At 52.3% G+C, this 24,527-nt stretch overlaps 6 protein-coding genes across 6 annotated transcripts; 2 read left to right on the top strand and 4 right to left on the bottom strand.

Moving 5' to 3' along the window:
- Positions 1-134: 134 nt before the first annotated feature.
- On the bottom strand, positions 135-5,749 carry PV05_10430 (uncharacterized protein). Its single transcript, XM_013456874.1, has 4 exons — positions 4,747-5,749; positions 1,679-4,696; positions 1,399-1,628; positions 135-1,349 (listed from the first exon to the last, which is right to left on the bottom strand). The coding sequence occupies exons 1-4, from the start codon at positions 5,191-5,193 to the stop codon at positions 392-394; spliced, it is 4,653 nt and encodes a 1,550-aa protein (XP_013312328.1). The 5' UTR covers positions 5,194-5,749; the 3' UTR covers positions 135-391.
- Positions 5,750-10,060: 4,311 nt separating this feature from the next.
- PV05_10429 (uncharacterized protein) lies at positions 10,061-13,819 on the top strand. Its single transcript, XM_013456873.1, has 5 exons — positions 10,061-10,630; positions 10,750-10,870; positions 10,919-10,959; positions 11,010-11,439; positions 11,488-13,819. Exons 1-5 carry the CDS (start codon positions 10,594-10,596, stop codon positions 13,136-13,138), a joined length of 2,280 nt encoding a protein of 759 aa, XP_013312327.1. The 5' UTR covers positions 10,061-10,593; the 3' UTR covers positions 13,139-13,819.
- A 1,195-nt stretch (positions 13,820-15,014) lies between these two features.
- On the bottom strand, positions 15,015-15,263 carry PV05_10428 (uncharacterized protein; the record flags this gene model as incomplete). Its single annotated transcript, XM_013456872.1, has 2 exons — positions 15,015-15,188; positions 15,213-15,263. The coding sequence occupies 2 exons, from the start codon at positions 15,261-15,263 to the stop codon at positions 15,015-15,017; spliced, it is 225 nt and encodes a 74-aa protein (XP_013312326.1).
- Positions 15,264-15,683: 420 nt separating this feature from the next.
- Positions 15,684-16,931, bottom strand: PV05_10427 (uncharacterized protein; the record flags this gene model as incomplete). Its single annotated transcript, XM_013456871.1, has 3 exons — positions 15,684-15,743; positions 15,833-16,222; positions 16,296-16,931. The coding sequence occupies 3 exons, from the start codon at positions 16,929-16,931 to the stop codon at positions 15,684-15,686; spliced, it is 1,086 nt and encodes a 361-aa protein (XP_013312325.1).
- A 1,020-nt stretch (positions 16,932-17,951) lies between these two features.
- Positions 17,952-21,594, top strand: PV05_10426 (uncharacterized protein; the record flags this gene model as incomplete). Its single annotated transcript, XM_013456870.1, has 1 exon — positions 17,952-21,594. One exon carries the CDS (start codon positions 17,952-17,954, stop codon positions 21,471-21,473), a length of 3,522 nt encoding a protein of 1,173 aa, XP_013312324.1. The 3' UTR covers positions 21,474-21,594.
- A 20-nt stretch (positions 21,595-21,614) lies between these two features.
- PV05_10425 (uncharacterized protein) lies at positions 21,615-23,048 on the bottom strand (the record flags this gene model as incomplete). Its single annotated transcript, XM_013456869.1, has 1 exon — positions 21,615-23,048. The coding sequence occupies exon 1, from the start codon at positions 22,986-22,988 to the stop codon at positions 21,615-21,617; it is 1,374 nt and encodes a 457-aa protein (XP_013312323.1). The 5' UTR covers positions 22,989-23,048.
- Positions 23,049-24,527: the final 1,479 nt, after the last annotated feature.

Below are 24,527 nucleotides of genomic sequence, written 5' to 3'. Positions count from 1 at the left end.
AGGGAGAGAGGGCCACCAGTTAATGGGCTTGGCGTGTGTTAATCATCAATGGCCCATGTGCTTCTAGTTACAGTAAACTCACTACGCACCCACCAGCTCAATTTCAGGATGATAAACGTGAATGATGGTAACACCGGTGAGTGAGATCAATCTTTCTGTTTACTCTGGCAAAGCTGAAACCTCAGTGGATGTTCACTTTTCTAGTCAACTTCCATTTTACCCCGGCTGGCGGTAGATTCTAACCATGTACAAAGGATAGGCTCGCTCTAACATATTCCAACCACTCGTTCCCTGAGTGCCCATCCCCGTCTAGTACAATCGGACACCATGCACATCATAATATAAAAAAGGCCGTGAAGTCATGAGATGAGAGGCCCAGGCATGCCGCGATTCAGCGCCCATCACGATGTTCTTCGGCAATATCTTCAGTCCTCCTGGTGGCTTGGGCTGACAGTGGCTGCGAATAATTGGACGCCGAATAACCAGACTCGTATCTGTTCAGCATCGCGGCGCTCGTGAAATCTCGGCTTTGTTCGAAACTCGGTCTGAGCTTGTCGAATGACTGCCGTTGTCTCTCAAACGAGGAGCGAACTCGCTCCAATGAAGGTCTTCCGGCTCGGACTCTTTCTGGAGTGTGTTCCTCGCCAGCATATCTCGATATGTCCAAAGATGGCCTCGTCCTATCTGTGCCATCGCTGCCAGTCTGACTGTGGGGGTGTCGGGTGGGTGCCTCGGACGGTGGGTAGACGATGGGTCGTTGAGACTCAGCCATGCTTGGATAGCGATTGTGACCACGGTTCCCATCCATCTCCGTCGGAATCTCCTCTGGCCGCTCGGACGACGTTGCAGATATATCCACAGCCTTGGGCGGCACGTAGGCTTCGTATTCGTCCAGATACTTGAATTTACCTTGCCTGACCTGTTCACGGACAACATCAATGTCGTACGGCCTGAAGTTCTTCTGGAAAAATTTGATGGCGAACCGAGGAAGCAGGCAGATGACCAAAGTCAACAGTGATAATGCCCAGAAATTCAGGGAACCAAACACCTGCGCGCCTGATTTGTAGAACTGGTCGGATGCCTCGAAAGAAGAATAGATGCCGGTCCACGCGAAGACGAGGAGGCAGCTGACGGCAACAACCAGTAGCATGATCCAATCCCATTTGTAGGTGTTCATAAGGATGTAGGAGTTGATCACCACAATGGCCGAGCAAGCAACGAAAACACCCATACGCGTGCGGTCGGCAATACCTCGTCCATTCTCGGTCTCGAAGGTTGCCGGTTGGAAGAGGAGATAGGCCATGAAGAAGCAGATGGCAGATTGATAGAGGCCATCAGCCATGTACAGCCTAGACTTTCAGTCAGAGAGCGTCATTGCTTCAAAATAGTCAATCTTACCAAAATTTGGTTTGTGTCCATTCTTTCCGTTCCATGCCCCGTCTATACAGTTGAGGCACCGCCAGAGAAACCTTGTCGCTGACATCTTGGTCAAGGATACCCATGAGGCCGACAGGGACCGAGGTAAACACCAAGTTGACCAAAAGGATATAGGTATAATCAAACAGATAGGAGATGTCGAAGTTGTTGTATATCTGGTACCAGAACAGCGCGAAAGTCCATACCAAGTTCTAGAGAGGGGTCAGCACGTGTTATTGGTCGCGACGCGTGGACGACATACCTTGTAGAAGAAATTGGCAATTGACTCTGCCAAACGTCGATAGGACCAACGGCCGTGTACCAGAACAAGACGCTGCAGAAATCTGAATTGGCCGATGGCATAGTCAGAGGACATGGCAGCTTGGCGTCCTTCTTCTCCCGCAATACCAACACCAACATCGGCTTCCTGAATCATAGCAATGTCATTGGCACCGTCACCAATGGACAGAGCCATGATGTCCAGTCCGTTCCGGACGAGTTGAACGACCGCAGCCTTTTGCGCAGGGCTGACTCTGCAACAAAGTACAGACTTGCATTGCTTGCACAACAAGAGAAAACGCTGCCTCAATTCGTCTTGCAACACCAGCTTGAGTGATTCTCCGTCAATGATCAAGGCGTGAGTTGGAGCTGGAGGCTCGTGGACGGTTCGAGCAATTGCCAGTTCTTCATCAGAACCAGTCAATCCGAATGTCGCGAGATGCTTGTCCAACAGATCGCCAGCATCCTGCACAGTACCCTCCGGCATGTCGAACAAGATCAAATCCATCTCGTTGGAGAGAAGATTGCACGAAAACCCGATGTTTATGGCAGTCTCGACCTTGTCTCCGGTCAACACCCACAACTTGATACCAGCTTGTCCAAGAAGAGCAATTGTGTCAGGGACGCCGTCTTGGAGACGATCTTCGATGGCCGTCCCTCCAATGAGTAATAGTTCCCGTTCAATACGGTCGGCGACTTCTTCCAGGCGATCTTCTCGGTCGGTCAATGCCTGGGCAGCAAAGTCGTGGTCTTTGCTCCATTCCTGATAAAACTCTTCATCAAGGTCTCTCTCAGCCACACAAAGCGTTCTGAGACCTTCTCGTGCGAACATCTCCAGATTCTCGGCGGTGGCTTTGCGGAGTTCCTGCTGTTCGCCACGCTTCAATCGAGAGTAGATCATGCTATCGGCACCTTTGCAAAACAGCTTGATCTTCCCATCCGGCATACGAACGATAGCGCTCATCCGTTTGCGCGTCGAGTTGAATTCGAGGGTGTTCAAAATACGGTATGTCCGATCGTCACCCAGCACATTGACATGGAGATCGTCATTGGTACGGCCGAGGACGGTAAATCCCATGTCACGCGCAGTCGCAACAAGCGCAGCCTCATCCGGAGATTGCGCCTTGAATTCGATCTTTGGCGGGTCGCCCGGGGTTGTTTCTGTGATGACTGTATGACAGAGAGCCAAGGCAATCATGAAGTGCTCGCAAATCTGCGCTTGTTCCGCGCCAGACTTCCCATTAAGGTCAGCCACAAAATCGGGCGACACGAAGGTGAGTTCATCATCGTGAAGATAAGGATTGTCATAGGTTTTGCGCAGCTGTCTCAGAGTTTCAACCCTGGCTTCGGCGATCTCTTGATTGACACGGGCAGCTTCAGCTTCGACATCCACGCCTTGTCTTCGACGCATGCCTGCTTCTGCCTCAGTGTAGGCTTCACCGTATGGCCGTCCGTTGATGGTGCATTTTTTGAACTCCATGACGTTCTGAGTCAATGTTCCAGTCTTGTCTGAGAAAATGTACTCGATTTGGCCCAGGTCATCAGAAATGTTCCAAGTCTTCGGTGTGCATGGATAATCCAGTTTCTCGTAGTACATGTGGACATCAGACCAGATAAAGAACGCCTGGATGGAGCGGACGATTTCCAAGGTGATGTACAAGGAGATTGGCACCAGGTTCTGGAACAAAATTACAGCTGACCAGAACGTGATGAATCCATCCAGCGGGGGACTGCCACCAATTGAGCCGAACTCGAAATAATCCAAGGTGTTGCCGCCGCCGGCCCAAGTCACACCCTGCACAATACCCGACACCAGACACATGAAGAACAAGACGATGAAGTTGTAAATGACGTTCCAGTTCAGGTCACGGGCCATTCGCGCCCTCTTGCTAGGAGTCATGCCGGAGTTGAGCATAATTTTGGTCTCTTGGCCAGTAAACACGACCACACCAAGAACCCACTCGGTATTTTTCAAGCTGCAGCCACGGAGAAGAAGATTGTTGATACTAATTGGTTCAGCCATCTCCCGGGGAGGTGCGCCCGGATTTCTGGGATCGAACTGCTGCCACTTGGCGACGGCGCTGTAGGAGTACAGATTAGGATGGGGTCCTTCACTTTCGATAACGAACTCGGCATATTCGCAATCCCTTGCATGCTTCACCTTACGACCGGCTTGCAAAGCATGACGAACCTTCAGGTTGGTCTCGCCGTCCAGATTTTTAGTCTCAATGTAGCAAGCTCCATCCGGGTCAGAGGTTGACAATACGACAACATCAGCCGGGATCTGCTCGTCATTGTAGATACGAATAAAATCTCCAACTTGGACACTCTTCCAGTAATCCTTCTTGAATCGAGCCTTGTCCGGAACTTCTTTGTGAGGATTGATGATACTGCCATAGTCCTTGGCTGGCATGAGATGGCTTTTGCGCTTCGAAGGGTCCGTGACTCGTAGTGCAGAGGGTGCGTTTTCTCCTCGCGCTTGAGTTTCTTCTGCAGTCTCGAAAGAAAATCCACTAGTGGGAGGCTCGGACAATTGACCGTTGGGGGACAGGCTGGCGCGGTAGCCTGGTGACGGGACCGGAGTCATGGCAATGTCGTCTCCCTGGCTGTGCGTCGAGTGAAACGATGTTCTCTCGGAATAGATCGAGGTTCGAATGGTTGGTCTTGTGGCGGTCGAAGATCGACGCTCCAAGCCAGAGCCATCCTGGTCCTTTTCCGAGCGCTTCTGCTTCTTGGATGTGCTGCTCTTGATCCAGCGATAAGCAGAGATAACTGATTTGGTGCATGCTTTCTTGAATCGCCTCCACAAAGAGACATCATCCTGGGATGAATTGACGTTGTTCCAGTCTACCAGCCGGTAAACCGGAGAATTGTTGAGTTCCGTGTCCAGGACCGTTCTGCGCCAATCCTCGAACGCATCCTTTATCGCGGTCACGACCAGAATAAAGATTAGAGGGACCGATCCAAGTCCAGGGTTGGATGCACCGAAGATAGAGAAAATCTAGATGGTTTAGCAGCCTTGCCTAGAGTAGAACAAATGATCTGACTTACACTGAGAATAATGATAAATAAAAAGTACACGTTGGCGATATTGTGGAATTGAAACCACAAGTTTTTCGGTATGAAGCTGAGAGGGGTGTATTTGGACGTCCTGATTTTGTTCCTGGAAAACTGCGCCTTGATATGTCCGTCTTCTGTCAGCGCTTCAGGCGGTAGAGGTTGATTGACATAAATTTTGCGGCCTTGCGACTGTTCTTGCTGCTGCTCCTGGCCCATTGGACTGTCGCCCTTGATCTGGCCATGGTTCTCCTGGCCAGGGGCTTTTTCTTCATAAGTCGAAAGGGTCACTCTCGGTACCCTTGCCAGCAAAGACCGCCGTTTGTTCACACCGCTTTGACCAGGTTTGCGCGTTGTCGCCCAGCGCATTCTCTTCACAGGTTTGGAAACATCCGGTTTAGAGGCGTCGCTCTCTCCGGCCGTAAAATGTATCCGCGCCATGGTGCAGAAACCTGAACCCCCAATGGGCGCGATCAATAGTCTCTGGTCAAAGGACGACGGCGCCGACTTAGATGGTTTGTAGAATCCAGACTTCTCCTACTGTTCTTAACTGTCGACAGAATCTTCGTTGAGGCGAGGAGGAGATTCCGCGTGGTATGAGGCTGCGCGAGGGGGTCGCTCGGAAGGGTCGGCTCACGTCAGCTACGATGGAAAAGACGCATAGCTGAACAGTCGGCGACGAGACAGCGAGGAGGAAGGCGGCGAGGAAGGTCGGTGTCTGTAAAAGTCTGTAATTGAGAAGCAATGGCCTGCCTGATGGAAAGGCTGGTATCTTAGGGCGGGCGCCCGCTCGGAGGTTTCGTTATCCACTGGGATGTACAAAATAAAGGGTCCTCGGGCTCGGAGTTTCCCCAGTGATTCCCTGACCTGTCAAGCAGCAATAGGTACCTAAAGAAGGCAGGCAAATTGTTGTCAGGAATTGACCACAATGGTCCGTTTGATCACGAGGGAACAACGTCTTTCAGAGTGCAGGATGCCTGTCTGAGAAAAAGGGAAGGCCTTTGAGATCAAGATTACTACAAGTGAGCCCGAGCGCAGGGGCGTGTCGTTTCGAAGAGGCGTGCCGGGCACTGCTCGCGAAGGGGGCCACCGGCGGCCAGTGAGAACGTGCCAGAGCTGCGGCGCTTTCTGCTTATGCACGCGCCAAGGAATCAATGGCCTCGAGCCTGCCCCCTCGACGCCTGCCCTTTTTTCTTCGCAGCCGAAGCCGGCCGCAACTCAGTGAGTGCTCAAAGTCAAAGAGCCAATGCCATGCCAGCGTGCTAGGTTACTCTGCGAGCTTACCAAGCAGATATCTACCCCGTCATCATCAAGATCCAGCGCATGCTCTAGCCTTTAGACGGCCTTTCGATTGGTCGCCGTGGTTAACACAAAGGAAGTACGAGTTACCACGTACGAGCACTGTTACGCTATCCAGGCATACCCGGACGGACATAATCATATCCCCCGAAAGGGTGAAAAAATGCCTAGCAACGCCTTGAATCCTTTGAGCGCCATCATTTGTACATGAGCCATGAAGCTCGGGATCGCTCCTGTGACCGAGAGACTGTTTCTTCTGCTCATGATGGTAATGTTGCAAGCTATAAGCATGCAAGATAAATCCTACGGGATCTTCTATGACTGCCGTACCGCTCTCACCCGTAAGGGGTAATCAGCTCTGTGGCTGAGTCATGACTGTGCATTGAAGCTGCATAACGGCTTCTCTCCTCTTGGACAATGCTCGCGACAATCATCTTCATCATGACTGAGCCCACAAAGATACGACGATAAATACTGTTATTCCTAAGCTCCAATTCTTAATACAAGTCTTAGAAGGAAAAAAAGTCGAATGGTACACCGACACGGCCGAGTACAAGATGTCGTCGCCTACAGTAGATTCGAAACGCGTAAGGGCCGTGCTCCGAGCACTGGCATTCCGCTGCCCGCCTTGACCGCCGCGTCTTTAGATCCGAGTACGGGATGATCTAACAGGAGGTGCATTAGTGGCTATCCTTTGTGGCAGTGTTCTTATAAGGCGAAAATAAAAGATCTCTGCTGACCCAGCCGCGTTACTCAGCGACTAGAACTGCCTTTCTTGCGAATCATCAAAGCGACGTTATACACAGCCAGCTCCTACAGAAGATAGAGTAAGAAAGACACCGAAGGTTAGTCTGTACTGGGGAGTGGCTCCCGAAGAGACTCTTCAAAACTACCGGTCTTTGCAGGCATCGATCAACGGCGAAGCTGAAAGCCCGTGGATAATTGCCTGCTACTGGTTACTTGGAGCATCCTGCAACGGCGCTGGCTTTCCCGTCGTAACGCAAATACACACTGCATTGCATTTGCGGCAGACACTGCGTCGCACTCGACCTCTGGGATTCTAGATCCATGGTTTTCGCTCCGGTTGACATTGCTGAGGTGCTGATAATTGCAAAGTCAGCGCCTCGTGGCGGTTGACGAAGATGTACCTAACCTCCAGCTCATGACGGTGGCGAACATATTCGCCAAATATTTGTTTTCAAGTTGAGAAACCTGATGTGAGTTTCATTCGTTTCAGGAAATGTAGCTTTGCAATTGGCGACGAAAACGATATGCTAGGCTGGCAGCAACTGTCCGGAGTCACCATGAGCTACCGAATGTAGTGCTCTCCGTTACTCTTCCGTGCAGTGCTTTCGAGATCATTTTTGCCGACAGAGGCAGATCAGAGGCAGACAAGAAGAGTAAGATATCGATATGCGAGGGCTCTATCATATCGGATTGACCAGTCGCTTCATCAACTTCCCGCGATCGGCATCTACAAGAGCATCCTGAAATGGTCGTTTGAAAATGATCGTGGTACTGTGCGCTGTGGCAGTTGACCATGATAATCTGGGTGAAATCTAATCTCGCGACCGTTGCTCGTTTTGTGAAGAGGTACTCGGTACGGAGTACTCTGAAGGCAACAACAAATATGATCTGCAGCATAGGGCACTAGGCTAGCCTGTGCAGGCGTGGCACGCCCAGGGGCGTTATCGTTGTCTGACCACCAAGCAGATCATGGCAACATGCAAGCCAGATGTCAAGGCAGAACCCCTGCAATTGCAGATTGCCGTGGTTATTTTCAGTGGCTTTTGAACTGTTAGCGGGCAGTAGCACCGGGTCTTCCGGATCAAGGTATCTCGCTTATTTGCTAGTGACTGCGAAGCGCGGGCGGAGCGCTGGGTATCCGAACCAACGCTCGACATAGGGGCCAACTCGTGGCATCGAATATTCTACGCGCACCGGCTGCTCTTGTTGCAACTGATGGTTGGAGATTCGGTAGATGTGCTGCGCCATATAAAACAACAGTTGCCGAGCGAAGCAATCGACGTGGGCGAACCGGAATACTTGCGTGGAATAAATGTACAGTAGTCAGTAGTGCTGGCTACGTCTACCACAGTATGTACCCGCGTGGGAACTTGACTGCCGGAACATGCAATGCTCCGTGCGCTGGGTCGTTTCCGGCAACTTTGATTGCTACTCCACCTGAGGCGTATCATCAGTACTATCATCCATTCATTATCCGACCGAGATGTCCAATCAAAAGTCCCATTCATTATGGTGGACTGCCATGGCGACAACTTGAAGCAGAATCTGAATCTCCATTTTGGCGCCGGACTTTGGCCAGTTTCCCATGTTTTTTGCGACGAAACGGTGATGGGAGAAAATAGTGCTTCAGCCGTTGCAGCCGACGCTTGCATGGCATTATGTTTCGCGAGAACACGGGCCTAGATCAAAATCCAATCTAAAAGCCATGAATCTCTTATAAGTCGAAAAATAGAGTTATGCAAGTCTCAGATGGCCGAGTGGCAAGTGCCAAGCACGGGACCCACGGTGTCATTCGCCAGGGCATCACAGGCCGGCCGTGGGTGACCTTTTGATCAGGTTGGTGTAGGTCAATCGTGGTGTACAAACAGACAACCGTAACGGCGATAGTCGTCCTTGAGTGGCCAGCAAGGTATACATCTGGGGATATTCTCAGAGTGACAACAACCAGTCCGCTGGCATTGTTTCAGAGCAGGGTATCCAGGGATACGACAGCACGTGGTAGCCTTGAGCCGATGACTGTGGTCAACCGAATGGCTCCTGTGAATGCTTTGCGTGCCTGTGGTGCTAGCACAGCAGTCGATGACCACTTGCAACGCAATATTGCTGCATGCGGGACGAAGACGATTATATCTTCAGCGAAGTAACACAGAACAGTTCTCGTGGTGAAGAAACGGCTGTTCCTGGAATCCTCACCGACATTGCGAATCCGAAGCCGCGCATAAAGAATACTGATAGTCGACATGAAGCCGCGTACGTCGTCCACTAGTGTATCGTCAGAGGAGTAAAAATGGACCACAAGTTGGTCCTCAGGAAAGCTGATGTGGATATAGAATGACGAGGGTAAGACTCGTGGCGTTGTTTAGATGGAAACTAGTCGATTGTTCAAGCCAAACTTGTGCTCCCAGTACCTTATCTGGGGAACAAGTTCAGGTTCTTGACAGGCTGCTCAACTTGGCCAGTAGCGAAGCGGAATTCCAACCTTCCAGATATTATTGCTCTGATCACTGCACAATGGCAAGCAGCCTCAGTCTCACTCCACATAGTCCGGAATACTATATAGTAGTCGAGACATTAGACTTGACTGGCGAACAGTCCGGCCATTTTCCAGAACATCCAAAATACAGGTTTTTTTTTCCACTGTGCAGCCACGTCGGATATCGGAGAGGCAAGAAGAGTACAAAGTGGGCAATGCTTGGACCACACGGATCACCAGTGTTCCTGGCAGGGGGCCATTCAAGGGTAGAGAAAAAAGAGGAAGAGTCTGATGAAGAAAAAAAATCGAATCTCTGGCATATTGGAGAGAGCAAGTCCCGCATAGGTATACTCGGACAAGAAAATGACAAGGCACGAATAGGGTGACCACGGTGACCACCAAGCTCTTCAAAAAATTGAGAGTCGTGACGCGAAGCTGTCTCCATCAATTATGGGCATCCGGCTGCTTCTCCCAATGCATAAGGAGACCTGTACAACAAAGTCACAGTACTGTGATAGATGATTATCTTAGCTGGGCGACTAGGTTATCACACTCGTGTCCGCTTACGGTGCAACAGCCCAAAGAGGAGGAAATTATTGAGTGCTGAGAAGAGATGCTCTCAGAATCCCAGATGGTGCCTGGGAGAATCAGTCGTAGTGCCCGTTCTCCGTCCGTAGCTAGGGCCCAGAAAGGAGTCCACTCGAGTGCAGTGCCCCCCCAAACTCTACTGGTTTTCATCCTATCCCTCGCCCCGTTTCGAATTGCGCATCACAATCGTCGCGCCCGCTGCCACGCTTCTCAACCGTCCTCCCTTTCATCACCGCAGCCACTGCACCATCACCGTCGTTCCCCTTCACCTACGTGCCTATTGTACCACCATCTCGCCGCACCCTGACCACGCTCGTTATTTCCAACAAGCAATCCAGCACCCTGTGCTGCTTTCAATGGCATCGATCCTGTAACCATCATCTTCTTTCAACCCTCGTCCTGCGCTGCGACATTCTCCGGTTACGCCGACCACTCACTCCGCCTGCTTGCCTGTCGAGCATCTTCGACCTCGAATCTTCCTACCAATTTACATCCGGTCCTTCGTTTCGATTCGATGTCGTCAACCATCTGTTAATATCTTATCCTCTCGTTTGCCTCCCCGGGGCACACGTCAGCCGGCGTCTTGTCCAAAAGAAAAATTGCAGTCGTTTTGCTCGGCGAAGAAAAAGGATAATTTTGGACAGCTCTAATTGCGACCAATTCCAACACCTTCCGGCCGTGCCTGCTTGGGCCGCCTCCTGTAATATCTTGAACAGGTGCTCTTGGAAGTCACCATGGCACCTGCTCCACCTCGTTTGAGGATTCTTTCAGGTGAGTAGGACTCGACCTCTACTGACGCCATGCACATGCGTCCCCCCTCCCCGGGTTCTTTCTCCCTTTTGCCTCATAGTCGCACGAGATGAATCGAGAGCTAAGACGTTGCTGTGTAGTTGGTGGAAACGCCGTTTCTGCTTTCCTGTCCTGGCGACTACAGGCCACAAACGCCTGCGATGTGACCTTGGTCTGGAAAGCCAACTATCAAACGGTCGCGCAATATGGCGTCTCTTTCAAGTGAGCAACTTTCACTCGCCTGGTGTGCGCTATTGACACGCACTCTAGATCCCAGATGTTCGGCAATGAACGATTCAAGCCTCGATATGGTACGTCTTGACCGCGTTCTCGCTTCTTCCGCACAGCTAATGGTGTTTAGTCGTCCAAACCCCTGAAGACGCAGCCGGCCAGCAGACAGCCTTCGACTATGTCATCCTTTGTGTAAAAGCCCTACCCGATGTCTACAACCTCGCCGATATCATCCAATCCGTTGTCACTCCCCAACATACCTGCATTCTCGTCAATACTACCAATACTCTCGGAGTGGAAAAACCATTGGAGGAGCGATTTCCGACTAACGTCGTCCTTTCCCTTGTCTCTGGAGCAGATCTAGTTCAACTCGGCTCGAGCGAATTCGAGCACCGTGGTTCTACAGAAATATGGGTTGGCCCTTCCAGTCAAAATTCTACCATACCAGAGTCAATCCAGAGGGACATGTCTGAAGCCCTCGCCATGACTTTGACGACCGCGCAGGTCGACTGCCAAGTGTCTTCAAACATCAAACAGCAACAATTCGAGAGGATGATAGGGTATGCAAACTCCCCCGTGGCCAGGGCAAAAAGCTAATTGCCATCTAGACCTATCGCTTTTTATCCAGCGAGCGTTCTTTTTGAGACTTCAAATCTTGGAGACTTAATACGAATTCCAGGCGTCCATGACCTCCTCTCAGATGTTATTGAGGAGCTGCTGTCGGTTGCACACGCCCAGGGCTGTACGTTTCCCAACAACTTCACGGAGACAACGATCTCCACCATGATCGATTCTTCTCAAGAGGCTAGTACAATGTATCAGGATTTCACAGCAAGGCGACCCATGGAGGTCGAGACATATCTCGGATCTCCTGTGCAGCTAGCGAAATCTGCCGGCGTCAAAGTCCCGCGTCTTCAGACACTGTACACCATGTTACGGCATGTGAACACCGTCAACAAAGATCGACCAATTGCATCAGCTGTTTCTGCAGCTCCTGTGCAAGCTCCTGTGCAGTCTCCTGTTGCTGTCCAGCCACCTCCTCGGACGATATCGCTCTCAAGTCCTCCTCCGCCCCGACAAACGAATGGCTCGCTTAACGGACCTCTAAGGCCCATGCGTGGCCCTCCTCCTATGGGCCCTCCTGGCCGACGTGGTCCCCCTCCTGTTAACGGTTTTCGAGGCCCTCCGAACATGTACCCGCAACGTCCGGGCCAAATGCAGCGTCGGCCGTCGTACGACGAAAACAACCTCGATGAGTTCAGCCACGTCGTGCTCTACGATGAAATGGCAGACGGCGAAGGACCACCGGCAGGGTACGGTGAAAATGGTGGAGGCCCATCTATGAGAGAGCGAGAGCTTATGCTAAGAGAGCGTGAAATACAATTAAAACAACAAGAGATGGCCATGAGAAGTCGAGGCGGACGAAGGCCAACACACATCCGTCATCAAGACCTTGATGACGATGACGATGATGATGACTACTTCGACCCCATGCAAGCACGTGGCCCACCACCCCCTTCGATTGACCCCGACAATTTTGATATGATGAGTGTAACCTCACGAAGGACAAAACGAGCTCCCAGCCAGGGCCAACTTCGCAAAGATGCATTTGCCAATGGAGGTGGCATGCGTCCTGGGTCTTATGGCAGGCCAAATATGGGAAGGCACCGAACAAGCGCCTCGATCTTGTCTGATATGCCAATGCTCGGGGCGAACATCTTAGACAACCCTATGATGGGCTTTTCTTCCAACCGCTACGGCAATGTCGATCGCAAGGAGATGGCCGATGAATCGCGAGCAAACTCATTGACGGCAAGCCGCCTTCAAGAGATTGGTCTTAATGGCGGCCCAGGAATGACCGGGGGGCCGTATCCTGGCCCGCCTAGTAGACGGACTAGTCGATCACCTGGAAATCCGTTTGGACCGGCCGGGCGAATGCCCGGGCGACCGTCACCGCCGAACGATCCGTACATGCAATCTGGTCCTCCACGCAACGGCCGGCCTTCGCCTCCTGGGGCAATGCCAGCACCAGTCCCCAGATACCCTCCTGGCCAGACCAACATGATTCCGCAACAAGTCGAACAGGCCGGCATGAACAAACCTTTTCCACCACCAAAGCCACCCGTGAAGAGTTTGACAGGAAGCGCCAGTGCCAGTGCAGGCAGCGGTGACAGCGGAAGTGCCAACATAGAGTCCGAACCGTCCGCTCACAGCAGCACCAGCAGCTTTGCTCAACGGCAAATGCTCGGTGCGCATTAGCATCTCTGTCTTATGGGTCTAATTGAACATTTCCCGTTTTCCACGCTGGTTTCCGTGGACATTTTACGACTCGGGGTCTGCTCTTGTGCAGAGAATCGCGTATATCTTTGGTGATTACCCTGCTTCACATACACTTTAATGATCAGCTTTTCAAATCTTACGACCAGGGAGGCCCGAGATGGGTTTTCCGAAAGCGCAAAAAGCATTGAGATGAGTTTGGGGTTGGCACACGTTTGAATGGAAACAAACCTTGGAGCACCCGGCCTTGATTCTTCGCGTACATACAGCATTGCAAGGAGAAAGGGGAGCCCCTTTTGTGCACATGACATGGTACTCTTGTGGATGGACCTGGGATTGTGTGGGAGCAGAGGAGATTGGGGAGCCTGTTCAAGCTTCGTCCACTTGAACACGTTCCGTTTCGATATTGATTGGAGAAGACGGTTTGTATTGCATACATTTGAGGCATACACATTCTCAGGCACGCACACGATAGGGCTCCGATGAAATAATTATGCTACAACTTTCCGCATGGGTCATGGGGAGAGTCAGGCAAGGGGAGCAAATGGACAACATGAGGAGGGTACAGGGTTGGCTCCCGCCGAGCAGGATAATTAATCAAATGCAAGCAAAGATTCATGAAGGCAAAACCTCTTTTGATGCTGCCGACCTCAGCTTGACGAGTAACGAGTTTCAAACACCAAGTATGCTGAAGCCACGGTTGCGCATGGAGTAGTGCAGAAGGTCCAGCATGTCGCCTACAGCTTCTTTCTGGCGTGCTATGCTGGTCTGTCCTAACACCAAGCAAGAGTTCCTTCGTGACGAGTTACGGTGCTATTACGCCATGATGCAAGTTTCTCTATGCCTTGCCATACGACACACGGGTGACTATTTCGTCGAACGTAGTCAAGAATGTCGTGAACGAGAGGTACTTTGCAGACATCGCTGACGAGGCTGTCATTCAGCCTCGCCACACCCACACGTGACAGACCACATGTTTACACAATCGTCCTGGTTCCTGTGCGAGTTTGGTTATGCTTCTTACTCAGATAGTCACTTTTCTGCGAGCATTCAGTCTTCCCAAGGATTCTTTCAGCCTCAAGCCCGGATAGCACAATGGACCGAAACAACATAACCTCGAAACAATCCTTCTCCCGCCCTTCTTCTGTGACCTCGATGAACACGACCTCGACGAACAAGAACCGCCAATACGCGCACTTGCACGCGCAACTGGCCCAGCTCAATGCCCACTTGGCTGACACTGAGAATCTGCTGAGGATGACCGCCGTGCAGGCACAAGATATGCGGTTTCTAGGTGGGTATGTTGGCGGACTGTTCATGGGGAGCGCGAAGGTGTTGGGCGAGGAGAGCGTGCAGGGAAGGGGAAGACAAGACGGTGGTCCAACACAATAGCGGTCACGAAGAAGTAGGGCAAGCGTCGACTATATACCACGCGTCGAACATACATCCGACCATCACAAGGGTTTGCGCCTTGGGGCTTCTCGGTCTGCGGACGATGGACGGAAGGAAGTGCGCGAAGTTCAACACTGCATTGAGGACCTGCAAGTCCACGGAACTGCAGAAAAGCATGCGTGGAGATCCTGTCGTATTCAGACGAGATTGAGAGATTTAGGCCTGCCTTTGCCGAATTTGGCACTATGGCCTCTCGCGAGTTGAGTGGTCTCTTGCGTTCATCTTGGGGCGACCGCTCTGCGACATATCCACAGTCCCAACTCCTTCCCCGGCTGCCACCGAACGTGAATGAGACACTCGTGCTATTTCACTACAATTCCAATGTCCGACGGTCCGATCCTCAATTCTCTCATATCACCACCACCAGAGGCAGAAGGAGGGATTCTCGGAACGCCCAAGGACACGACTACTTCTTGGATGAAGCATTGCTTTGCTGGTTTGCTCCGCCCGAGCGTTGAGCACCACTATTGTTGCTGACGTTGGCGTTGCGATCACCCGCACTTTGGGCGCGGGCCGCGAACCCGCTGGACGACATGTCGCTGCCGGATTTGGCCTGCGATGCCCGTCTGTGAGCACGATACTGCCAAGGCAAAGGTACACGTACCTGACTGGATTGGATACGCGAGGCATCGCTCTTGGTCATTTGGTTCGACATCGTGCGAAGTGTGTTTGAAAAGGCGCTTCTCAATGGCATGAGGCTGTGTCAGTCGTGGATTGGAGTCGTCCCTGTAGAATAAAGATGGAGGAGATATCTACTTGAGACGGAGAGAGCAGCGTCTATTTATGCTTGAAAACTGCCGCGGCTTCACGCAACTGTCTTGGAATGCTCTCCGGAAAACATGCAGTCTCAATGTCTCGGCGAAACCAGTGCTGGTCGAAGATGTTCTTTGTTCTTCAGCTGTCCATCGCTCCTGGTCGGCGGGCCCCCTAGCTCGATCTCTTGCAGCATGCATGACCTCGCTGTTCACAATGAACACGCCCGATCATCCACACAGTTTGCATCATTTCAGTCCCAGTCAAAACAACGTATTTCCGGGTTCCAGCACGATGATCCCAAGGCATCCAATACTTTTCATCATTCGAAGTCTACCACGATTTTCCCTCTTGCTCTCTGACTCATTGCTCTTTCATACGCCTGTCAATCACTGGTTAGCCTAGGCTGGGATTCGTACAGCAAATGCGCTAAAAAGCCGTACGGCAGAATGGGCAGTAACACGGACGTACCATTTTCACATCCTCGAACTTCCACACGCTGTCGATCACAGGCCTGACTTTGCCAGTCTCTACCATTTCGCAAACCCTTTTCATGTCAGTCCTGTTCGGACTAGCTGAATAAAAAAGGCTTCGCCGAGGCGTGCCTCCCAGAAAGGACGGCAGAAATCGGTTCACTTGAGCCTGTAGCACCCAGTAAAGAAGAGAGAACCAAGATAGTGACACGAGCACGCTAATTCCACCGAGAAGAACGAATACTCCACGCTTGGTGAGGTAGAAAGGGGAAGAGGTAAAAAGCTCATTGGGGCTTCCTGCTATGTCGAAGATGGCGTTGAAAGGTGTGGAAGAGTGGTGCTCTTTCAGATATTTGTGCAAAGGGTCGTGGACTTTGTAGTCGATTGTCTGGTTACAAAGTTAGTGGAGCTGAATGGGTTGAGTACTCGGCGTGGGAAAGGTCGAGGCCTATCATGCCTACCTCATCGGCACCGAGACTCTTGACGAATTCCTCATTCTTGCTTGAGCAGGTCGCGACCACGGTACCACTCTCTCCAACCACAGCTCTCGCCATCTGCACGCACATACTGCCCAAGCCTCCACTTCCTCCAGTTACTAGGACTTTGTCTCCTCTTTTGACTCCTGCGAGTTCAAACGCTTGGAGGGCGGTACACCCGACGCCCGAAAGGCCCGAGGCATCGATCATTGAGATGGTCTTGGGCTTTCGTATCAGCAGACGGACATTGCTGACGAGGTATGACTGCATGGCGCCATTGTACTTTATGAAACTCGGACCATCGCGCACTCCGATGACCTCGTCGCCAACTCGGAGTCCGTCCGTGTCTTCTTTGGCTGTGGGCCCCTTGGCGACGATTGTGCCGGCGAACTCCATGTCAGGGATCCATGGATTGCTGGTTAGATGGGGAAACAAGGTGACGCCGAGAAGAACGCCTGCGTTCATGGCTACAGCTGAGACTTTGATCAGTGCTTCGCCAACCCTGAGGGTCGAAGCTCGTGGAGTTGGGTAGTCGTGAGTTATGGTCAGGACTTCTAGTGGGTTGCCCCGACGTGTGAAGGTCAGGGCGGAATGCGTGCTGGGGATATCTGGTGAAGCCATACTTTATGAGGAGCTTTGGGTCTGGTACGGTTGAGAAGGAAAGTATTGTGATTGCCCGGGATGAGTCTCGTTCAGCTCTGAGTAGTTTCTGGATGGCGGCGCGACGGGTATGGAACGTCAGGGCTGGTACTGTACTATATGGAAGGGTCGTATCTCAAGGCTGAAGGGGTTCGTGTGCCGCTGCGTATCCCGCGTCTGCCTTGAGGACTACTACAGTATATACAAGTAGGTGAGCCACACGAGAGTAAATGAATTTGGCAAATCAGGCAACAGTCAATTCGAGCGTTGCGGAAAGCGATGGTGCAGGTTTAATTCAAAACTAGGCTATATACAACTGGCGTCTGCGTGGTGACAAGGGAGTAGGGGACTACTCATGAAGACTAGCATTGTGAGATGGCTCCGTCCGCATTCCGGACCAAATCCAGGCTCAAATACACTACGCGGACAGTACGGAGTACATAGTGCACGGGTTTTGTGAAGCTAGTCCTGTCGATGATCCAATATGCACGGATATAGAATCAAGAGTGTTGTGCATTTTGGTGGATAGTGATTGACGAGGCTGCACAAAATATTTGCGTGCTCTGAGGATGTTTCAGTCACTTGTGCATTGCTCTTCTGTCTTCCCAAGCCTTGCGCGCTGACTTTGGATTGTCTAACACTCTCTAACCTACCTCGTACAGTTATCAATTGCAAAGACAGAGGTAGTCGTCCAGACAATGTTGACTTCAGCTCTCAGTAATGGGTGTCTACTCGTGTTGTTGCCGACTCGCCTTCAGCATTGGCCCCAAACCGCACGCGAAAGAACCCCATGCCTGCAACCCTGCAAGCACCTTGGTCGTCCAATCATTCCTTGGTCGGGGGGCCTCACGAATTCGAACTCGGATCATTCACTAATGGCGAGGCTGGGCAGCTGAAACCATCGAAAAGTATCAACATTTGCGCCCTCGCACATCATCAACTCTCAACAATGTTTCGTGGTCGCTTCAAGTCTCAACATGACTGAACTGTCCTGCTCGGAAAATGGCCGCATCAGCGATAGAAGCGCGCCCTCTGCGCATCAAGCTTACAAAGGCCGTCAGCCAGAAGAAGGACGCCGACTTACAGAGACTTCTACTCGACGGCAACTCCAGCCGGCGCAACGACGAGAATGACCTTCGCACACTTCTTGGTAAAGCCATAAGTATCGGCTACGAGAATGGCGCTAGACTGCTCCTTGAGGCTGGCGCAAAGATCGATGGCGTCGGTAGCCATGGGCCGCTACATGGTGCCATTGCAAACACAAACGACAAGACGCGAAACGCAATCATCACTTTGCTTCTGAGCCATGGATGTGAACTTGAAGCCAAAGATCATCTCGGAAGGACTGCGTTGATGGCTGCATGTCTCCGCGGCCAAAATGATGTTATCATCACTCTGCTTACGCGAGGAGCGGATCCAAATGTCGACGATCAAAGCAGGAAGAATGCCCTGCAATTAATGGCTTCGGAGTCGAAGCGAAACACGAAATGGAGTCCGGAGGCGCTATCGATGCTCTTACCGAAAGTCAGAGACCTCAACAAAAGAGATAGCGAAGGCCGCGAAGGGCGAACGCCTCTTTTATGGGCTGCTGCAAGAGGTCAGCTCGCGCTTGTTGGAGCATTACTGCAGATCGGGAAGGGAGTCGTCGACGTCAATCAGACGAATGACCAGGGACATTCGGCTCTTCACCTGGCAGCCAGACACAATGAACCTGAAATGATCAAACTGCTCATCTTTTCGGGTGCCAAAATCGAAGCACGAAGCGACGGGGATTGGACACCTCTCCTGATGGCCGCAAAGGAAGGGAACGAAAGCGCCATTGATGCTTTGCTGACCTCCAATGCGAACGTCAATGTTCGCACCTCCTCCGGAATGACCTCCCTTCACTGGGCTGCTGAAAGCGGTAAGCTGGATGCTGTCAACCGCATCTTACGAGAGCGACACGCCCACAAGAACAGCAAGGATAGCTTTGACAGCACGCCTCTCATCCGCGCCGCTCAAAACGGTCATTGGGACATCGTCGATGCACTTCGACCTTATGTCCTGGAAGGGCCGACAAACTTCGTCGCACGGAAGGCTTGCCAGCGATTCCGGGCGGCCGTGGTCAATTTTTTCGAGGACCGGGAGGCCCACGGCGGTATCAAAAACAAAGTCAACAAGCAGACCGTTTGGCAAATTCTCTATGCCAGAGACGAGAAGAATCCCGACATGCCTGCGATACCCATTGCTATTGACCATGTCGAAGGGATGAAAAAGCCATTGTTTCGCTGGATCCACCTGCCAGCAAACAATATCTCCTGGCTCGAGGTCCTCCTCACCAAGTATTACCTGGAAGGCGAATGCAGAGACGTGACAGTTCTGAAGTCGCTCCTACGACTACTCGGAAGACAGCAGCACCGAGGTTCGGAAATCCACTCGCGCTTCATGCGCCCGTCATGCAAACGCATCTGGATCCCTCCGAAGCGATCGGCCGATCCAACACACCCTACGTCTCACAAATCCTCACATATCAGCCGCAAGGTAACGCCGTCCACGCCGCCGCCTTCGTCCAGATCCACGGCACCAGCAACGGCGGCGCAGACCCAAACCCAGCTAGAAGAAGACATGATGGTGATGTTTATGCCATATCTGCATTGGGAGACGGACAGAAATCGAACGTTGTTGACTCAGTCCATACGAGAGCCCGCAGGAAACACACACGCACTCGAAGAGTCAGAACTGTCCAAGATTCCCAAAGACATTCTCCTCATCCATGGCTACGTTGGAGGCTCGACAGATCTCCACCCTCGCAGAACATTGGATCAGTTCAAGCACCACAGCACCAAGACCGATCTCCAGGACGCGGATCAGGTTGTGTACCGATATTGCAAGAGAAGGAGGAAGGAATTGAAGATCTTCATGGTGGACCAACTCTGGCTGATCAGTATTGGCAATCTACTCATCTCGTGCTTCCCAGAACGGTGGAGGCAACCCCATCGGGATCCCTTGAATCTCTTTGAAGGCGTCGTCGAGGACATCAATTCCACAACGCGGCCTCCGGTCAGAAATGTGTTTGAACTCGCCACTATCATCACCGAGAGATGCACGGGACTCTTTGACCGACAGCAGTGGGATAACGATGACCTCCTCTTCGCCGAGATGTTTGAGTTGAGTATTGGCCGCTTAACCCGAAAGGAAACAAAGCTGTTCCAACGCTTCAAGGAAGCATCGTCGCATTGGCTGAGAGCGCATGACGGCGGGAAAATGCTTTACAAATCGCAACTGGGACTTGAGTATGACCACGACCACTCTTCGGGCTGGTCATCGTCCGACGGAGAACAACATGGTCACCACGGGGGTGGTGTCTCCTCGCATACAACGACAATGCACCAGGGCCCTCACGAGGATTCATGGCATGACCGCCACCAAGCGTCGGACTCGTTCGTCAACGATCTCCTGAACATCGACAAGGAGGCCGCCCTGCTGGTCGAGTGCAAAGACGTCGAAGACGAGCTGGACATCCTGACCAGCGTGCTCGGCCAGCAGCGCCAAGTGCTCAACGATCTCGACGCCACCCTGCGAGCGGCTAAGAACATAGTCCGCACGCAGCGCCTCGACCTGTACGGCAAGGTCAGCGAACAGCAACGGCTCGTCGACCTGGACATTTTGGATCTGGGACGCATGGCGCGACAAGCCAAAAGCGTCAACGACAATCTGACCCAGGTCCTGGATCTGAAGCAGAAGCACGCAAATGCCGTCGAGGCCAGGTTTCAGCGCAAACAGGCCGAAGAGACGGCCAGACAGGGCCAGACCATCATGGTCTTCACCATAGTGACGATCGTGTTCCTGCCGCTGAGTTTTCTCGCGAGCTTTTTCGCCATCAACGTCATCGAATTCCCCCGTCCCCCTGGCACTGCTGGGACCGGAGAGCTCCATCTGAGTTGGGTGGTCCAGTACATCCTTGGTATCGGGTTGGCCGTCAGTGTGCCCTTGATCGGGCTGGCCTTTGTCGTTGGAGATATTCAGGCTTGGTGGGAGAATCGGAAGCTGAGGAAATATCACCATCGCCGAAACGGGAACGGGAGCGGGAATGACAAAGATGACAAAAATTCGCACAAAGTCATCGACGTTGGAGATAATGCTCTTTTCACGGATGTTGACGACGAGAAAAGAAGGAGCGGCTTGAGCTGGGCTCCGAGGTTCGGGTTCTTGAGAAGACGCCGCCGCCCACTCCTCTGGCGGGACAAAGACAAACAGCCTGACCTACCGGTGTCAAATGCCAGTCTCTCAAGCCATGTGAACGATTCGAAGCAGCGGGTTGACGAGGTACTGCACCCTCAGCGGGCGAATGGCAGCAATCAGACGCAGTCGCTGGTCGCCATGTCGATTCAGGCTCAGAGAGGCCGGCAACCGATGTCCTCAATGGAGTCGTCCAGGCAAGGAGGTGCACGGTATCCGAGACGACTGAGGCGTGTTGGCACTGAAACGACCGAACGGTCGGCTGCGACGGAGGATTTAGAGGTTGGCGGCGGATTTGGGATTTAGCAGGCAGATCACGTTGAGGGTTCGTAGTGTAGTATACAGATTCAACGAGTGTCAAATTAGCACTGTTCGAATGGCCGAACTAAAAAGGAGCGTGTGGGGCCAAGGAGCTGACAAAGGTAGTAAGCTGGTGCAGGGCCGTGTTCATGGCAAGACTTTGACCGTCTTCCAAGCATTCCTGACGATATCCCTTCCCTGCGTTCCATACAGCGCCTGAGCATGCTTGATGGTCAAATTGGCGAACAACTTGAACGCGGTCTTGATGTTCTTTTCCACAGCCTGGTTCGTCAGCTCTCCTTCTAGGTCGAAATAGCCCCTGAACTCCGGATCCACCAGCGTCTTGTACCAGATCTGACCGGGCTCCTTCCAGGCATAGCCTTTGTATCCGTCCTCTTCTTTAAAGCCCACGGCAACGAGAAAGAAGGCATGGTTGGGAATGCCCGAGTTGATGTGCACTCCACCATTGTCCTGCCACTCAGGCAAGTTCTTGTATCCGTCCATATCCTTGCCTTGAGGGTCTTTGCCGCCGATGACGTCCCAGTCATATGCTTCTCCGGGTTCCTTCATGCTTCGCAGTGCCGGAGCCTTAGTGTTGAGGAACACGCCCTCGCCCACAAGCCAATCCGCATCCTTGGCCTTTTGGAGTCCGTCTGCGTGGAATTTCTGCTTCACAAGAGCCCCAAAGACGTCGGAATAGTGCTCGTTCAGCGCGCCCGCCTGAAACCGATATGGCAGATTTGCAGTGTATTGTGTGACGGCATGGGTGTACTCGTGGGCAACGATGTCGATGGCTTTAGTGAAGTCGTCGAAGATGACGCCGTCGCCATCCCCGAAGTACCACTCACTTGTGCGTGGGTCCCAGAAGGCATTCATGAACCCTGGCGTCACGCCGCTGTCGTCGTCGAAATGAACTGTGGCGATGAGATGCAAGCCCTTGTCGTCGACCGAGTTGCGGTCGAACTCGGTGGAGTAGAATTCGAAGATTTTCTCGAGGTCGGCCCACACCCGGCTGACGTCGTCATCAGTGGCCGCAACGCTGTTTGCATCGGCAGCGTCCTCGTGCACGATGACGCTGCCGTTGCTTTCGTTCTTTTGATTGGCATCGCGGATCACGCGGTAGAAATGCTTCGGGACGGCGGAGCCGATAACGATCCCCTGGAGCACGCCCTGGGCTTGATTGAGAGCGTCGATCCGCTGGACGTTGAGGCGTGCTCGTTCTCTAGTGTGCTCAGGAAGCTCTTTGGCTTCTGAGATCTCCTTGTAGATGTAGCCTGGGATGATGGACTGGTGGCTACGAGAGAGATGGCGGCCGGAGAGAGGCGCGGACCGAGTGCGAAAGCCGGGTACGTGACTGTCGCCGATGACTTCTCTGGCTTTGTGGATGAGAGCCATGGTGCGAAGAGTGTTGCCGGCCAAGGCACGTTGGCGCTCAGTCACATCAGGGTGGTGGCTGGAAGCGATGTGCTCCAGAATGTGAGGTGGGATAATTCCACAGCATGCTTGGGCACAATAATGCATGGGTGATAAGGTTGTTGGTGTGAATAGATGGAGATTGAAGTGAGAATCGTAGGTTCAAGAAGGCAGAGGAAGATATAGTGTGAGGTTGTCAAGGATAGATGAAGGAGCATTGGAAGTTGTCGACTTATAACCATTCTCGACCTTCAACCGCTCCTGCCGTCGTTGGCTGGAACACGGAAAAACGAGGTTTGAAGGGCAGGTGTGCATCAAAGGTTTGCCTTTCGACAGCTGAATCCATGCCTGCGAAGATGCATCCTGGGGCTCCTCGGTCTGCATTCAAGTGGTGTACTCGGCCGCCGAGGTGAAGTCTGTGGTGATTTCGAAGGCCAATGAGGAGGCACCTATGCACTTTCATCCTCGTCACAAGACAAGGTTTAGTTTCTGTTGAGCTCGTACTCCCGGCGCATGCATTGTGAACTTCGGAAGAGGTGCCAAGAATAGGCATTCGTGGACGTCTGCATTGTGATCAGACTTGATCAGGGAATGGAAGCTTTTCGGCTCACAGTAAGGCTGGCAGCCTTGGCATCATATCAATCCAATATTTCCACCTGTGTTGGCCAATCACCCGCGGCTCGTAGCTGCGAATATTGAACTGCACGGGGGCAAACTGAGAGGTTCGCGTCATTGTTCGAAGGCAGTCTGTTCTCCGTGTCCTGTGACCCTGCCAAAGCTTTGAACAGACCAGAGTCCGCCTCGTGTTTCTGCAATGGTGGTGCGAACACGAGTGGTGGAGTTTGAGAGGAGATGTGTGAGCATGTTTCCTTTCTGGTGAGAAGCGTGCTATTCAAGCAGGAAAACTTGATTGCTCTGTTGTCAAGGGTGTCGACAGCAGGCCCGAAGTGAGTGGAAACAGCGAATGGCTTGCTTTGGCAAGAGGACACCGGGTCGTATCGACTCGCAAAAGGCTCAGCCCGGCGCTTGAGGAAGCCTAAAAAGTCCGTGATTGGGAGGAGCTTGTCTTGATCCGCGAAGATATCTTTGAAATACGTGCAGAGGAGGAGCTGGTCAAGCCAGAAGCTTTGAGGTGCAAGACAGCTTTGGCGACGGCCTTGGCCTCGGTTGCAGCCTGGCTAGTTGAGTGCTTTTGACGGATGGCTTGCGTAGACTTGTCGTTTTGGCTTGCCAAGAGGACCGGTGAAGCACGAAAACCATCAAGAGAACGACAAGCCTCTCCGAAGGGGTTGTGAGAAGGGTTTACCAAATAGCTTTGGAGGACTTGGTCGTGGCTTGATGCCCAGACATCGTACAGCCTTAGCAGATGCAGTCAGGCTTGGCAGCTGGAGTTCAATACGGGATCAATTGGAGGATATTGCAGGGCCGTGATAGATTTTGACCCTTCGTATCCTGTGTAAGTCGCAGAGAGTGCTTGAACGGAATTGCATAGTAAGCAGAACGAGAACTTTATGCTGTGAAACGTGGCTCGTATAGGAGCAGGTGACCATCAGAGTTATTCATGCGAGCAGCACTTCTTTCGTGTCGTTGCGAGGCGGAATCAGGCGACGGACATGGTGTTGTTGCATGGCAGGCAGACCGAGATAT

This window comes from Exophiala xenobiotica (assembly GCF_000835505.1).
Source record: "Exophiala xenobiotica strain CBS 118157 unplaced genomic scaffold supercont1.6, whole genome shotgun sequence".
In the NCBI taxonomy this organism is placed as follows: Eukaryota; Fungi; Ascomycota; class Eurotiomycetes; order Chaetothyriales; family Herpotrichiellaceae; genus Exophiala; species Exophiala xenobiotica.
The sequence above is the reverse complement of the archived record's forward strand: the minus strand, read 5'-3'. Positions and strand labels throughout refer to the sequence as shown.